Source organism: Triturus cristatus, chromosome 5_1 (assembly GCF_964204655.1).
Source record: "Triturus cristatus chromosome 5_1, aTriCri1.1, whole genome shotgun sequence".
NCBI classification, from domain to species: domain Eukaryota; kingdom Metazoa; phylum Chordata; class Amphibia; order Caudata; family Salamandridae; genus Triturus; species Triturus cristatus.
The window spans coordinates 43,979,702-43,995,318 of NC_140587.1; the positions used below are offsets into that span (position 1 = coordinate 43,979,702).

Here is a 15,617-nt window from a genome sequence, read left to right on the forward strand (position 1 = left end):
ATCCTTACACCATGCAGTGAGTGATGGTACTTCCGCCGCCTGCCATTTTTGCGCTATGTTGCGTTTAGCCACCATTATCCCCAGTGTAACCCAGTCTTGTGCCAAATGTGTAAGGTCATTTGGTTCCCATACATTTAACAGACATCTCTTGGGCTCTGGTAATAGGGACACCCCCTCTGTTTGCGAAATCGTCCTCATCACTTTCGCCCAGTAGACCTAAATCTTCGGGCATTGCCACATGGTATGATAAAAGGTACCCTCCTCCCCACAGCGCCTAAGACCATACGGGTGCAAAGTTCTACCTATCTTAAACATGGTATGTCTGGTGTAATAGGTTCGATGCAAAACTTTGAGCTGTACCAATTTAAGTCTCGAGGGTATACCCACCTCCCTCGGTGAGGCCAATGCCTCCTGCCACGCTGTATCATCCAGGTCACCTACATTGCGAGTCCATTGGTCCCCAAGTGGCGTTGTGGGGTCTGGTAGGTTGTTAACTAACTTTCGATAAGTGAATGACGTAGCCCGCTTATGCATGCAGTCTGTCAGTAACCTGTCCTCAAGAGGAGAAGCTTCCGGGACCTCAGTACCAGGCGGCAGGGCCGCTGTCGGTGCATGTTTTATCTGCGTGTACCGATAGATTTCAGAGGGCGCTAACTCGTACTGTTGCTGGAGGCGCTCAAAGGTAATTACTTCCCCCCCCCCCCCCCCCCCCTTATGCCACATGTCCCCCACCGTGGATATGCCAATGGCATCCCATTGATCAAAGCCCTTACTGTTCCTGAGTCGTCCCAGCTGCCCCGTGTCCCATAGAGGAGTGAGTGGGTTATGATCCCGTGCCAGCCCGGTTTTACCTGTGCTGCGTGCCATATGGTAACTGTATGTTTCGTGGGCCCTATTAATGTACGAGTTTGCTTCTTATTGTAGAGGGCCGACAGCATATTTCCTGTTCCTAATACAAATCTGTCAGCCTTAAATGCAGGGTCTGCTTGCGATACGTGTATCCACTGGTTAATCACCTTTAATTGCGCCGCCCAGTAATATAATTGTATATTCGGGAGCGCTATCCCCCCATCGTACCACCCCGAACCAGCTTGGCCTGCGCTATGCGTGCTGGTTTGTTTCCCCACAGTAGGTTGGAAACCTGGGCTGCAATTGCTTTAAAATAGCTTGGATGTACCGGAACAGGGCATTTTCCAGCACATATAAGAAGCGAGAAAGCGCCATCATTTTAAAAAGCGCTGCCTTTCCTAAAAGAGTCAACGGTAACAACCCCCGATGCGCTGTATCCCTTTTTTTAGACGCTCTCGCGGGGGCAGCAGGTTTCTTTTGAAGTCATCCGAGTTGGCCGTGACATAGATACCTAAATATTTAAACGTGTCGACCGTGATCTGGAGCGGACAATCTTTAGGAAGCTGTGGTGGGGGCCCGTATAGTACATATAGGGTAGATTTGGACCAGTTAATAGTGTACCCGGACGCCCGTCCGAAGAGCTCTCGTATATTGAGGAGGACCAGTATGTAGCGCCTGGGAGAGGCCATATATAATAAAATGTCGTCCGCGTACAGAGATGCGGTCCTCCTTCCCATCTGAGTCCTCTTATCATTGACTCCCATCTGATCCACACCGCCAATGGCTCCAGCACCAGGGCAAAAAGCAGCAGGGACGGGGGGCAGCCTTGGTGTGTGCCCCGTGCTAGAGGAAAGTCATTGGAGATGTGCCCATTAGCCGTAACATGCGCTACCGGTTTAGTGTATAAAAGACAAACCCATGCACAAAATTTAGGGCCGAAGCCCAGGTGATGAAGGACTGCGAATAAAAATGGCCATTCAACCATATCAAATGCCATTCTGACGTCCAGGAAGAGTATAACCGCCGGTTCATGGAGATATGGGATACGGGCCATCACTCCGTGCAGGCGCCTCAAGTTCAGTGCCATATTTCTGCCTGGCATAAATCCAGACTGATCCGGGTGTATCAGGGTCACCAGATGCGGCGTCAGTCTAATTGCAAACAGCTTTGCCAGGATTTTAGCCTCTGCATTAATCAACGATATCGGGGGATACGAGGTGCAGTCCTCAGTAGGTTTACCCGGTTTGGGTATCGCCACTATAGTGGCCGTTCGCTGATCTGGCGTTAACTCGCCTAGTTTTAAGCAGTCGGTGTACATGTGTAGCAGGTGCGGGGCAATAGTCCCTACCACCTTTTTATAGAGTTCAACAGGTATGCCGTTTGGTCCCACTGCTTTGCCGGATTGCAATGACCCAATCGCCACTTGCAGCTCCTCTACCGTGAGGTCCACCTCCAGCTTGAGGGCCGCTTCCAGAGTGAGCTTAGGCATGGCAATATCTTTTATGTGAGACAGCGCTACCTCCGATGTACTCTCAGAAGACTCATACACCTGCTGAAAATGGTGCGCCAGTTTGTGTACTATTGTGTGTGGATCCGTTGTGATTTGTCCCTCCCTCGTCCGGATCCTCGCTATCCATGTATTACCCTGCTCCCGTTTGTCTAGCCATGCTAGAAGTTTTCCGGCTTTATCCCCAGTTTCATATATCTTATGTTGCGTGGCTGTCAGACGCGACCTGGTCATGCCTTCAAGATATCCCCTGTGCTGGTGCTGCTTAAGATGTAATTTCTGGGTTGTATCCGGCGTTGGGGCATTGGTGTGTTGGGCCTCAGCGTCATGTAATTCTAACTCTAGATCATGTAATTTCTGCAGCTTCTCCAGTTTATGCCCTGCGATAGACTATGGCCTGTCCTCTGAGGACAGTCTTGTACGCCTCCCACAGGGTAGTCGGGGAGTCAACTGACATAACATTCTCATGAAAGTAGTGTTTTGTCACCTTAATCACGGCCTTCTTAGTCTTTGGGACCTGTAAGTAGCCAGGGTAAATGGGTAAGTATGTCGCCTAGTTCTATGATGGTATGTGTATGTCAACAGCACCGGGGAGTGGTCAGAGATCCCTCTAGGTCTTATCTCTATACTATCAACGTGTTTCAAGCAATCCGCTGAAGCTAGGAAGTAGTCTATCCTGGATAAGCTGTGGTGTACCCCAGAGTGGAAGGTAAATTGCTGTGTCGTGGGGGGGGTGCCACCTCCACACATCAGTAAGTCCAAGTGCCTCCAGAAAACCCCCAAGGCGGGATGTTCCCGGGACGGGCGCCTTCGCCGGATGGCGGTCTAGGGTGCCATCTATAGTTGCATTGAAGTCCCCTCCAATCAATCGCTCCCCTTCCGGGAGACCAAGCAGGAACTCGCTAAGAGCTGGGAGTGCCACTGCATGTAGTGCAGGGGGAATGTAAACGGATATTATATTTATAGACCGCCCCTCCCATTGACCTATTATGGCCGCGAAACGGCCGTGATCATCCGTTTTAGTATGATGCACTATCAGTGGGGATTGTTTTTTGACTAAGATACCCACGCCCCTAGAGCCGGAGGAGAATTCAGAATGCACTACCATTTTAAACCCCCATCTGTCCATTACCCTGCATGCAGCGCCAGTAAGGTGCGTTTCCTGCAGCAGGGCCACAGCTGGAGAGCACCGCTTTAAATACTGTAGAACCAAGCCCCTCTTTATTTTGTCGCCTAGACCATGGACGTTCCAGGTAAGCATGGACAGGGGTGTCACTTGGGTCGTAGGGTAAATTTCGGGATCAGGGGTAGTTTGATTTTATCCTGCCATACCTGATGCTAGGTGTACGAAAAACCAACATAACAAATTCTCCCCCCACCTTCCCAAACCATACCCCCCTCCCAAACGGAGAATACAGACTTCCAGCTCCTCCCTTCCTCCCTAACCCCAAACCATTCCATATTAAAGAGCGAGTTGCAATTGTGCGGTCATCATAGTGTAGTTTTCGGTGTCCCCCAAGGTATGCACAGTCCACAGGAGTTACGTGTCGCTCACTCCTTACCCCCAGTAAAGGGCGAAGACAATTCTCTATCCAATGTACCTGTGGTATCCTTGATATCAGTAGGTGTTAACATAGCATGTAGGTATTTGATGACAAGCTATAGAATGTTAAAATAGAATGGAATGTAATGACATCTGCTTGATGATGTCGCTGTTTAAGACAGTTGAAGCCCGGTGTCCTGTGGATGAGACCTTGGATGATGTATGTCCTGAATAAAGAAGCATCTTAACAGATTGGCATCTTCTACTTCTTCACACTGGCGACGATGGATGGGATCTTTTCTCCTGCACATACATCTACAGACTGATTTTTTACCAAGGTCTCAACACGACGTTCCTCACTGCGCTGGCTCAAGAAGGTATTTATTTCTTGACTTGTGACACTTTCTATGGGAAGCGGTGAGCAGTTTACAAGCCTGCTTCTCTTATCTGCGAAGGATTGTGTGGCTTCTGTGACTTTGACCGTGACTTTGAGGTCTATGACACAGTGAACGAGTTTGGTAACTGAGAGCTACGGACAAGCAATTACCCGTCTTTTGCGTGGAAGTGTTCGTTGTCTGTGTTGTCAAACGCGCAAGGAAGTGAAAGAGCTCGCTTAAAAGTACACTTTAAAAGTTTACCTTGGACGCGTGCCAGCTCGTGCCTCCGCTTCTCAAGCGTTGGTCTTCTAGGCTCGAGGCTCGTCAGTTCCTGATCAACAGATGCCATTGCGTTGTTAGCACTGACGTCCTGAGCTCCTGTTCACGTCAGCCCTTGTTGCGTAGTCTCGAGAAGAACACAGAAGACGGACTCGATCTGGGCGTTTCCTGGCAACCCTCGCGTTTGTGTCTGACAAGGAAGGAACTTTAACGACGTGCTCTGTCTATACGTTGCCTAGCAACACTCGTAACATTGGAAAGGACACGTTCGTGAGCCTTCGTGGGAGAGAGTGTAATTTCATAGTTATTGAAGTTAGCGGAATCTACTCGCTTGAGAGCATTTTAAGCAAATAGTGGTGTCTGATTCTCCTTCTTCGAACTAAACAAGGTAAAATTGATTAACAAACCTCGCTTTTGTGCACAACCTCGCAATTAACTCTCAGACGTGCACAGATTAAGACCCAACTACGCTGATGTGCACAGCTTATAATATAGCTTGTTGAGGTGTCTAGATAAATTTTTTTTGACATATTTTCACCTATTTTGTTATAGGCAAATTTACATTACATTCTGTTAGTGTGTTTTGCAGCTTCTGTTAGATTTACTTGGCCTTGCTGTCACATTACATCTCAAGGATTACAGAGCTTAAATCTGTTCACAACCATGTTTTAAAAAAATATATATTTTTTTTTATTTTTTTTTTATTTTTCCCTCTAAGTTTCATTTACAAGTTTATTTTATTTAAAAGTTCAGCAGGTTTTCATTTCTCTAAAAAGGAAATAGAAATGCAGAATGTAACCTCCGCGCCTTTCTTTCTGATCCTGGTGATCCACCTATTCGGTGGTCCAAATGGAAAAAAGTCTTCTTAAATTATGCAAGGGTGTGTGGCGTGTCACTTAGCGCTGAAAGGAAGTCTGCACTCTTATTACATTGTCTTGGCTCAGAGGGCCAAGACGTTTTTGAACACCTACCTGACTTAAACGAAGAAGAGTCTCAGAATTTAAATGAATTTGAGGTAAATATAAAGAAGCTTGACAAGCACTATCTTCCAAAGATAAGTACAATCCTAGAGCGTTACCAGTTTGGGAAACGTACACAAAAAGAAGAGGAATCTGTGGAAACTTATGTAACTGCATTACGGAAGTTGGGAGCCACATGCAAGTTTGAAGATACTCTTGAGGAGCGAATACGCGATCAGTTCATGCTTGGCTGCAACATCGAGAAAATAAAAGATGAACTGTGGCAAAAGGATGATCCTGACCTGGACGAGGTCATAGCCATAGCAAAAAGAATTGAACACTCTCTTGTATGTGTTGAGACGATTAAAAAAAAGGAAAGAAGTGTTCCTGAAGAGAAAGTACTTCATATCAGTAAAAAACAGTCTCAATTCAAGCTTCTGCCCAAGTCTTCTGGCTCACAAAGAGTCCCTTTGTCTTCTTCGAGTTTCAGTAAACCCAAAACTGACAGTAAGCTCAAATGTTACCGATGTAATGCCTTTGATCATCTGGCTAATGACAAATCATGTCCTGCGATTAAGTCAAAATGCCTTAGTTGTGGGAAGGTGGGTCATTTTACCAAAGCATGTAAATCGCAAAAAGTAAAAAAGGGTAAGCGCGTTAAAGAGATAGTAGTAGAAGAAGAAAGTGATTCAGACTATGATGATGTGGACTGTGGGGAGGTCTACCTACCGAATGGTGATAAAAAATGTAAGGGTCCTCTAGACGACGTATGTGTCAACAATTCTTGCATCAAAATGCTTTTTGATTCAGGTGCTAAGATCTCGCTAATACCGAAGGTGTTCTTTGATAAGGAATTGTGGTAAGGTCAAGGTATTCAAGCCTGACATCAAACCCCTAGCCTATGGTGGACAGCCTATAAAACTATTTGGGTATTTTTTAGGTGATATTGAATATAAAGGGAGGTTAACTGCAGGCAAAATTTACATCTCCTGCAGAGGCGACAGCATAATAAGTTGGTTTCATCAAGCTGATTTAGGTGTGTCATTAGCTCCTGGCTGTGACCCGTGTATAGTCCTTAGAGACCTAGGTACTTCCTCCAGAGATGTTTCTCATGATTCTATTGTTTTGAGCTCAGTGTCTTGCAAAGATAAATCAAGTACTGACTGGCATTCCCAATTTAAAAAGGTGTTCAACGATAAACTAGGTTGTCTCACGGGGTTTACTCACAGCATAACTCTAAAAGCAGAGGCAAACCCTGTTACATGTAAGGTACGTAATGTACCATTGGCGATGCTAGAGCCAATGCGTCTTGAATTGGAGAAGCTAGAAAAGGAAGGTATCATTGTGGAGACTGAGGCATGTGAATGGTTAGCTCCGGTGGTCTTGGCACGCAAGGCTTCCGGAGAGGTTCGTTTATGTGTGGACTTGCGCGCTCTCAATCGTGAGGTTGTAGCTGACAAATATCCTTTACCCAACATCACGACCATGTTAACACAGCTAGGGGATGCGTGCGTTTTCTCGTCTTTAGATTTAAGGGCTGCGTATCATCAGGTTAAAATTGATGAAAAGTCTATGAATCTTACATCTTTCATAACTCCATTTGGAACTTATAAATTTACACGGCTGCCATTTGGATTGGTTTCTGCAGCTTCCGTGTTTCAGAGGGTTATGGAAGATGTACTGAACGGGATTCATGGGGTTAAAATATACCAGGATGATGTGCTAGTATACGGTTCATCACAAGGAGAACACGATCAGAGATTGAGAGCTGTCTTGGAACGATTTGTGGACAGGGGTTTGACCTTGAGAGAAAATAAATGCAAATTCAATCTTACAGAAATTGATTATCTAGGTCACTGTTTAACGTCTAGTGGGGTCAAACCCAAGGAGAGTCTTGTTAAGACCATAAGTGAACTTCCGGTTCCAGAGTCCAGAGATGAGCTGGTTACCTTTCTAGGAATGGCGGAGTATTATAACAAATTTGTACCGCATTTTGCTTGGCGTACTCCCAATTTAAGATCTCTTCTAAAAAAGGGAGTCAAATTTACCTGGTCCTCCAAGTGTCAGATGGAATTTGATGATGTAAAAATGGCTCTCAATTCTGCTCCCTCGCTCCAGAGTTTTGACATCACGTCAAACTCTATACTGGTAACGGATGCAAGCTCACGTGGTTTGGGTGCGGTTCTCAAGCAAGTTAAGAATGGGAAAGAGGTTACCATACTTTTTCTTTCAAGAGCTCTGGTAGGTCCTGAACTTCTTTATTCTGTGATTGAGAAGGAGGCACTGTGCATATTCTGGGCCATCAAGAAATTAAAAAAATTTCTTTGGTGTAATACTTTTACTGTGCACTCTGATCACAAACCGCTAAAGGATGTATTTTGCAAGAAAAGTCTTGATGCAATCTCATCACGGATTTGCAAGTGGGTAATTGCGTTGCAAGACTTTGATTTTGTGGTCAAATACATACCCGGGGTGGACAATAAGGTGGCAGACTGTCTGTCACCTTATTGTCCACTCCTGGTATATTTTAACCCCATGAATCCCGTTCAGTACATCTTCCATAACCCTCTGGTATTTACAGAATCACACCTCACTCCACCACCGGTGGAATTCCCTTTGAACTCTTCAGAGGTCGCACTCCTAATAGTGTTTTGTTTCAATCTTGGATGAGGGAAAAAGGGGCTGAGACCAATAATTGCAGTGATGCTCAAATGTTAGCAAGACAAAGTGCCAAGTCCTTACAAAGGAAAAGTAGGTTTGATGTTAGACATGCTGTGGCTCACACTTGTGTAAATGTTGGGGATCAGGTTAGGGTACGACTCCCTCATAAAGTGTCTGGCTCAAAGTTCTCCTCTCCTTTTAAAGTTGTCAAACTTTTTAATAATGCGGTTAAACTGAATGATGGGCGCATTTGGAACTTAAATAGGATATCACCCATTTCTAGTAACTTATCGAAGAGTAGTGACAAGGTATCTATTTCAGTGAGTAAGCCCACCCAAAGGGTTGGTAGTGCCTTATTGCGTAGAAGCTCACGTGCTGTTAAAGTTCCAACAGCTCTGCATGATTATGTGTTAGACTGATTATAATGTTAACACATGCCGTCTGAGTTTCTACAGCTTTGCATGATTATGAGTTGAAGTGTTCTAATGTTTTCTCATTTTTACAATTGTATTGTTATTGTTGGTTCGGGGGGAGGTGTGTGGTATCCTTGATATCAGTAGGTGTTAACATAGCATGTAGGTATTTGATGACAAGCTATAGAATGTTAAAATAGAATGGAATGTAATGACATCTGCTTGATGATGTCGCTGTTTAAGACAGTTGAAGCCCGGTGTCCTGTGGATGAGACCTTGGATGATGTATGTCCTGAATAAAGAAGCATCTTAACAGATTGGCATCTTCTACTTCTTCACAGTACCTATGTCTGGGCATTCATCACGGCTAGGGTAACCCACAAAATAGAATAGAAACCATAAACCAAGAACGTAATACTGCCCCCTTCAACCACCCCCCCCCCCCTCCCTGCCTCCCTGCCAGACAGATCCCCAACTATCCGCCACCCCAACATAGCAGAATGCTTCAACCCCATCAACAGTACTTGCGTGGGGGAGGGGGGGGAAGAGAAGTCTGTGGGATACCGCAGTCTATCCCCTCCTTAGAGACAGTCTGGTAGCCGGGGTATGCCGCGTTCCATTGGCCAGGCCTGCCCCTCTGGTTCAGGGCCCATCACCTCCGAGCGGGGGGAGGGTGGGGGGGGAGAGACACATCATGTGCATCGCGGCTACTAACGCAATTCCCCTCTCTCACTTGTGGCCAGGTCGTGTTGGCATCTCTAGCCTAGCGTCTCTTGATCGTAAGATGTCGCCGCCTCTCAGTCCTCTTTTCCAGTCCGGTGTGTACCGTCCTCATGTCCTGGGCTATGTTCCACTGTCGCTGTCGTTTCTCCGTCCTTCGGGATCCCTCCATTGGCCACCATCTCTCGAGCCAGTCGTGGGCTTCCTCTGGTGATTCAAAAAACCACATTTTTCCATCCGCCACCACGCACAGTTTTGCCGGAAACAACATGGAGTATGGTAGTTCTCTGTGCCTGAGTTCTTTCTTCACTTCAAGAAAGCTCCTGTGACGCTTTGACACCGCTGCCGTATAGTCTGGAAAGAAGGACACTACCAAGTTCTGGACTCGCAGTGGGGGGCCCATCCTCGCTGTTTGGAGTATTACATCTGTCGCGATAATTGAAAATGCGGGCCAAGACCGGTCTGGGGGGGAGCTCTGGGCTTGTGCTTACCATACTGGCACCCTATGCGCTCTTTCCACAGAGAAAAAATGCGAAAGCCCTCTGGGTTGAAGTTTGTTTTTTACGAGCTCCTCAACATAGAGATCCATGGCCGGATTCCCTTCGCTCTCAAATGCCCGTGATTCGTAGGTTATGTCGAGAGTGCCCCTCCTGGTCGTCCAATTTCTCTGCCATTAGCCGATTTTCTGCTTCTAGATGGGTGACCCTACTGAGCAGAGCGGCGGTGTCCCGCGACAGCGATTTCGTCAGTTGTTCCACCTCGGTGACCCTGGCGGTCATTTTCTGGAAGAAGTCTGCCCTCAGGAAGGGGACATCAGTGGAGATGGTGCGGTCCGCATTCAGCGCTCGCCGTCCGCTGGGGTGCCCACCGCACCTTCTGACGCCCTCTGGATTGCAGATACTGCTGGCCGCCCTGGGCTCACGCTACTCCCCGGCTGCTAACGATCCACCAGGCTGCATTCTGCTGGGCGCTTCCTTCATCACACACCAAGCCCCTGCGGGACATGGAGCAGTGCGATCGATCCTCCTCGTGTTTCGCTTGCAGCTGGTGTCTGAGGTACGATAATTTTGCGGATTAAATACCGGATTATTTGGGGATTCTACGTCTCTCCCCGGAGCTCCTCTAAAGTGCGGCCATTGAGATCGGCTGCAGGCCATGCCCCCCTATAATCTCTTATTAGAAAAATCACAAACTCGAAATTTCTGTTAATCAAAACTTAGTTTATCTGAATCTTGTTTGCAATTATATAATTGGCATTTTGGTCAATCAAGTTGAAATTTAGTCCAACACAAATCGCATGACCTTTTATATTCACCTATTCTTGCTATCGGGGCTTTTCTAATTCAATTGGCTCTGCATAAACCGAAATTCTCTGCTCAATTGTCCCAATAAGCAGGCCAAGATTCAGAGTCCGGAAAAGTTCTTTGCTCAGCACGTCAGTCCCAAAGATCTCCAAAGCACCAAGAATCGTGCAAGAATCTAACTCGTCTGTCATCGCCTGTGGGGTCGATAGGGGTGTGCGGGATAAAGAAAAAGATGAAGCTAAACTCCTCCCTATTCTACTACCCTTTTTATAATAAAATTTGGGATAGCAGGAAACATTTCTTAGACTAAGAAAGCATGTGATTGGTCCATTTAAAGAAGTTTGCAATATCGTCCAATTTTCCCATTAGCTTGGGTTCCCATAGATTTTGCTGGTTCACTTCCTCTGTCTGTCATCCTCAAGCAACAGTGTAGATTCTTGCTTGTATGTTTTTACTGACTGAAGTTTGGCAGTTCTCCATGTTCCTATCCTTGACCAGGAACACTGTGCTCAGGCCGGAGGTTGCCTGGAGGTCTGCGGAGCCATCCGAGTCTGCGCAGTAGACCTCGCGCTCACGAGACGGTGGCCACTTCTGAACTCCATTTTGGATGTCATGGTTTGGTAGGCCCAAATGCCTACTTAAGAAAAAAGAGTAATTAATACACCGAAATGAACTCTAATGTTAAACCCTCACTAATCCCTTTATGTACTAGTATTTTCCTAGCTTTTAGCGACATTTAAAGCAATAAAACTCACCCTTCGGTCCAAACGGGAAGGCAAACGTTTCAAAAGCGACATAAATCATGTGATATCCTATTATCACACGTACTATAATTAATAGGCGTACCACAGTTGGTTATTTGGGTTATTCTGCCATGCAAATGGCAATGTCCCGCGTGTAGCCTGTTTACTAAAAGTACAAATGGTGGATTAATATGACACTGCAAATAGTTAATTCAAATTATAAGTCGGTTAAGTGATTAATATTTCATGCAAAATAGAGGATGTATTCAAAATTTTGCTTTACCTGCTCCATCACACGTTTCCTCCTATGTATTTTTATATTGTACATTTATTGTGGGGGCATTAAGTTTGAAAAATGTTTGCCTTTTTCATACTAGAAATGTTAATTGAAAGTGGTGATACTGGTATATATTGTCTTGTTCTAATTATCAGTTATGTATGTAATGTTGAATTTTATAAAAACAGCATACTTTCTGTGTCTTGAAGCACATTCTGTCTGTAGAGGGAAGAGATTGTTGAAGTCTTGCCTTGCGTAGCCATGGGCACTAATTAGGTCTTGTTAACCTTTCATTAATAGATTGTTCAGAAAGTAATGGATAATGGTTAGAACCAGTTGAATTATGTGCTTCTCTGGCTGCAGTGTTTACAGCACCACACTTGCCACATAACTTGCTTCACAATTTGTAGAGTTCATCAAAAATGATTTTTCTTGTTCAGGTGGATAAAAATAACACTGCCTCAAAGTGTGCTGCATGATGCCACACAATTTGCTTTTTACTGCCGAATACTTAAGCTAGCCCTGCCGCATAACTGGGTTCTCCATTGCTGCATAATGCTTGTGGCCAACAGTCATCAAGCTCCACCCTTTGGTTTCAGGGCTGTCATTCATCTTGATGAAACCCATACGTTACAGGGATCCCTACAATATGGTCTGTTTCAAGATGTGTGTCTCAATATAAACTCGGGGGATGGGGGCGCAGCTGGCAGAGATGATCAGCCTTATGGGTGCTTGACATCTCACAAGAATGGGTAGAACATAACGTGGATGTCATATGAATTATTGTATAATATTAGATGCAGCATAGAGACTACATGCTTTTTGGTACCCGGCTGTTTACTATCTTTCTCAGCTATTTTCCCTTTGAGTGATGTTTTGTCCTGAAAAGAGCAATGTTAATCTCCTCTTTTAGTATTCTAAATTCTTGTCTGTGCTAATGAGTACTCGCAGTATCTTGGCTGCACACCTAGCTACTGAAAATGGGAGTTGCATCACTGCATAAACACACAGCAGCCTCCATTAACATGTGAGGAGGAACAACTTCAGGATGATATGCCGATGAGTAAGGCGTTACTCTTTCCAGAGGGAAAAAGCTTTGAAAACAGTTCCCAGTGCATAAGTCCCAGCCTCTGTGATGTGCATGCAAGAGTCTGCTACAGAGATGAGTTGTAGCTCCTAAGCTGGCATTCTGGGGATAGTGTTGGGTCAGTTCCACCACCTTGTATCTTGTGTATGCGATTGGTTTGACCAAGACTGACACAAAGAAGGTTTCGTGATGAGACTCGGAAGTGACCTCTTTTTCACATAAAATAGGACAAATGCCTGGAATTGGGGGGCAATTTTTGACCACACTCAAAATAGGCGGGAAAGGAATCGGCTGCAAATAGCCAATGCGTGTCTGCACTAGGACGTCTACAGTGTTCAAGACTGGATTGGACCCACAGTCTGTCGGTGTTTCTGTGTCGGTTGCTTGCTCAGCTGCTATCCCTCCCCACTTACACTGTTTGGAAGAGGATCGCAACGCATCAAGGTGGACACTGCGATGCAGCAAAAACACTGTAACCAGCAGGTCAAGAAGTTGTTTTCTGAAGCAATGAGAATTGTCCATTTCTAAAAGTCGTGTGTAGTGGTTTAAAAATGCAATGCCATCAAATCCATCATTTCTAAAACAAGTCTTGGCATTGCAGAGAAATATTGTTCATGAATTGAGATTGGATTGTGTGAGTGTGACTTGTAGTTTGTTTGGCATAATCCGTGTTATCTCATTTCTTGGCTAAATTCTGTGTATTTGTTTCTCTCCATCGGAGCAGTGTTCCAAGTACTTACCGTTCACCCTTTCATTACAGATACGGAATTCTGGTTGATCCCATCCAGGTCGTGTCCCTGTTCGTCAAGGACCCCTACAGCTGGCCGTCACTATGTCTCATCATTGGTGAGTCCTTGAGTAAGAAGTTTTAGGTACCGAATGCTACATTGCTTCAGTCTCGCATGACTTCAGCCTCGCATGACTTCAGCCTATCGTCACTGACCGCTAGAAAGGTCAGGCTTGAAAAAGTGAAGCTTTGAAAGTTATTGAGACACTTGATTTATCAATTGTTAAAGAGCATCTAAGTCTGTAATAGGAAGTCATTACCCCATGGTGGTGGTTCAGAGCATTTACAGTGTATCCAAGTTGATGTTAATTTCTTTTTAACACGCTTAATTGGTTTAAAAAAATTAGTGATCAACCGTTGCAATGCCACGGTTCTCCCATGAACTGTTGACTTCTTATCCATGTACCCTTGAAACTCCATAAACCTCTCTTCCCTTCCCACTTCAGCCGGTACAGAGGGACTAGAGCTAGCTCTAGTCTACAAAAAATCTATTGTCCAAAACCCATTCCTCTTTCACATGTTGGGAGACTCTTTCCTCTCCAACACTTTACAATATTTCAATGGCCACGTCTACCTGTATTGCTTCATAATCTTTATACCAACAAAGAGTTGACATCTGTAATGCTCCAGGGCTTTACATTTGTCCAAATATTATCTGTGGGTCGCAGATGTTACTATTTTTTTTATATTTTGCTTCCAAGATGCGTTGTCAGCATCTCCATGGCTGTGATGACCACATTCTCCTTACCCAGTTGTCAATTCTTGGTGGCATTGGGCCAGATGTATAACGCTAAATTGCGATCGCAAATGCAATTTAGCTGTGTGCAATGTAGGAAAGAAAAACCTACTCGCAAAATAAGGAATCGCAAAATTTGCGATTCCTTATTTTGCGCAAGCATGTAGAGAATCGCAATTCCCTAAATGCTATTCTAGTAGCCATCGCAAATTGCGATATTACTGTAAGGAATCGTAAATTGCCACCAACTTCAAGTTTGTGGTAATTTACAATTTCCTCTAAAAAAGCACTTTCTTGCCTTTTTCAAAGTGCCATGTTGCACACATACATGCCCTCGGGGCATGTATGTGTGCCACATGTGCACACATGCACATTTCAGGGGTGCAACAGGGTGTCCTTTTGGAACCCTTCCAATCTTGAAATTTCATGCGCAATTTGTGAGTACCTATTGGGTAGGGATTCCTTAATTGTGAATCGCAATTCGTGATGCGCAATTAAGGAATATTTAGGAATCGCAAAAAGTATTGCGATTACTACCTACACAGCATTTTGCGAGTCCTTTAATAGCGATTCTATAAAAATCGCTATTAAGGACTCGCAAACTTCTACAATGATACATCTGCCCCATTGTGTTTTGTCTAGTTTGCTTCTATTTCCTGAGCAGCTGCTAATGACATGCAAGTTGCTAATATCCAGCCATTTTTCATCAGTCCTTTCATAGAACTGGGACATAGGCCCAATGTTGCCACATTTGGATGGTTCGATAATCCCTTCCAATGTACCTTCAAACACTTGTATGACCACCAAAACGTTCTCAAAAGGCATGAGTTACATCACTTCCAATTTTCTATTCTAGGGATTGTCCCCAGTGGTGCATTTTAGAATATCAGACTTTCTGAGTTGTCTAGCCCATAGATTCTCTTACAGTTCTCAAACTGTCTTGCCTTTGCTGAAAAGGTCTCCTAGCATCCTACTATCCTGGTCTTCCATTTCGGAGACTTTACACTAACCCCATTTAGGGTCAGTGTTGAGTCTTCTTTCCGGATGTATGGGGCGAAAGGAAATTGAAGTGTTGCAATCCCTTCTTCTCTAGATGCCTCATCCCATATTTCCTTAAGCGGTCTCGTTATGTCAGACATAACCAACCTTGGGTCTGTGATGTTTGGGTACTACAGTCGATCCCTGGTGCGACTGTCGATCTTAGCGCCATCTGTGTGCTTTTCAATGGCTTGTAGCAACCGTTCAAACACTATCCGAAGTTGAGTGGCCGTATAACTATTTCTTGCTGAGTCTGTCCCTCTGCTTGGCTTTTTAGAAGAGGTTTTCTGATATAATAGATTTTTATCCCATTTCACATGAATGTGGTACAAGCAGA

General features: G+C 45.0%; 1 protein-coding gene across 1 annotated transcript in view; it reads left to right on the forward strand.

Annotated features, from left to right (window-relative positions):
* DGAT1 (diacylglycerol O-acyltransferase 1) overlaps positions 1–15,617 on the forward strand; it is a 316,877-nt gene that overhangs the window by 140,173 nt on the left and 161,087 nt on the right. The window contains exon 4 of the mRNA XM_085604343.1: positions 13,480–13,565. Within this exon, the coding sequence (XP_085460469.1) occupies positions 13,480–13,565 (86 nt within the window). The remainder of the gene's footprint in view (positions 1–13,479; positions 13,566–15,617) is intronic.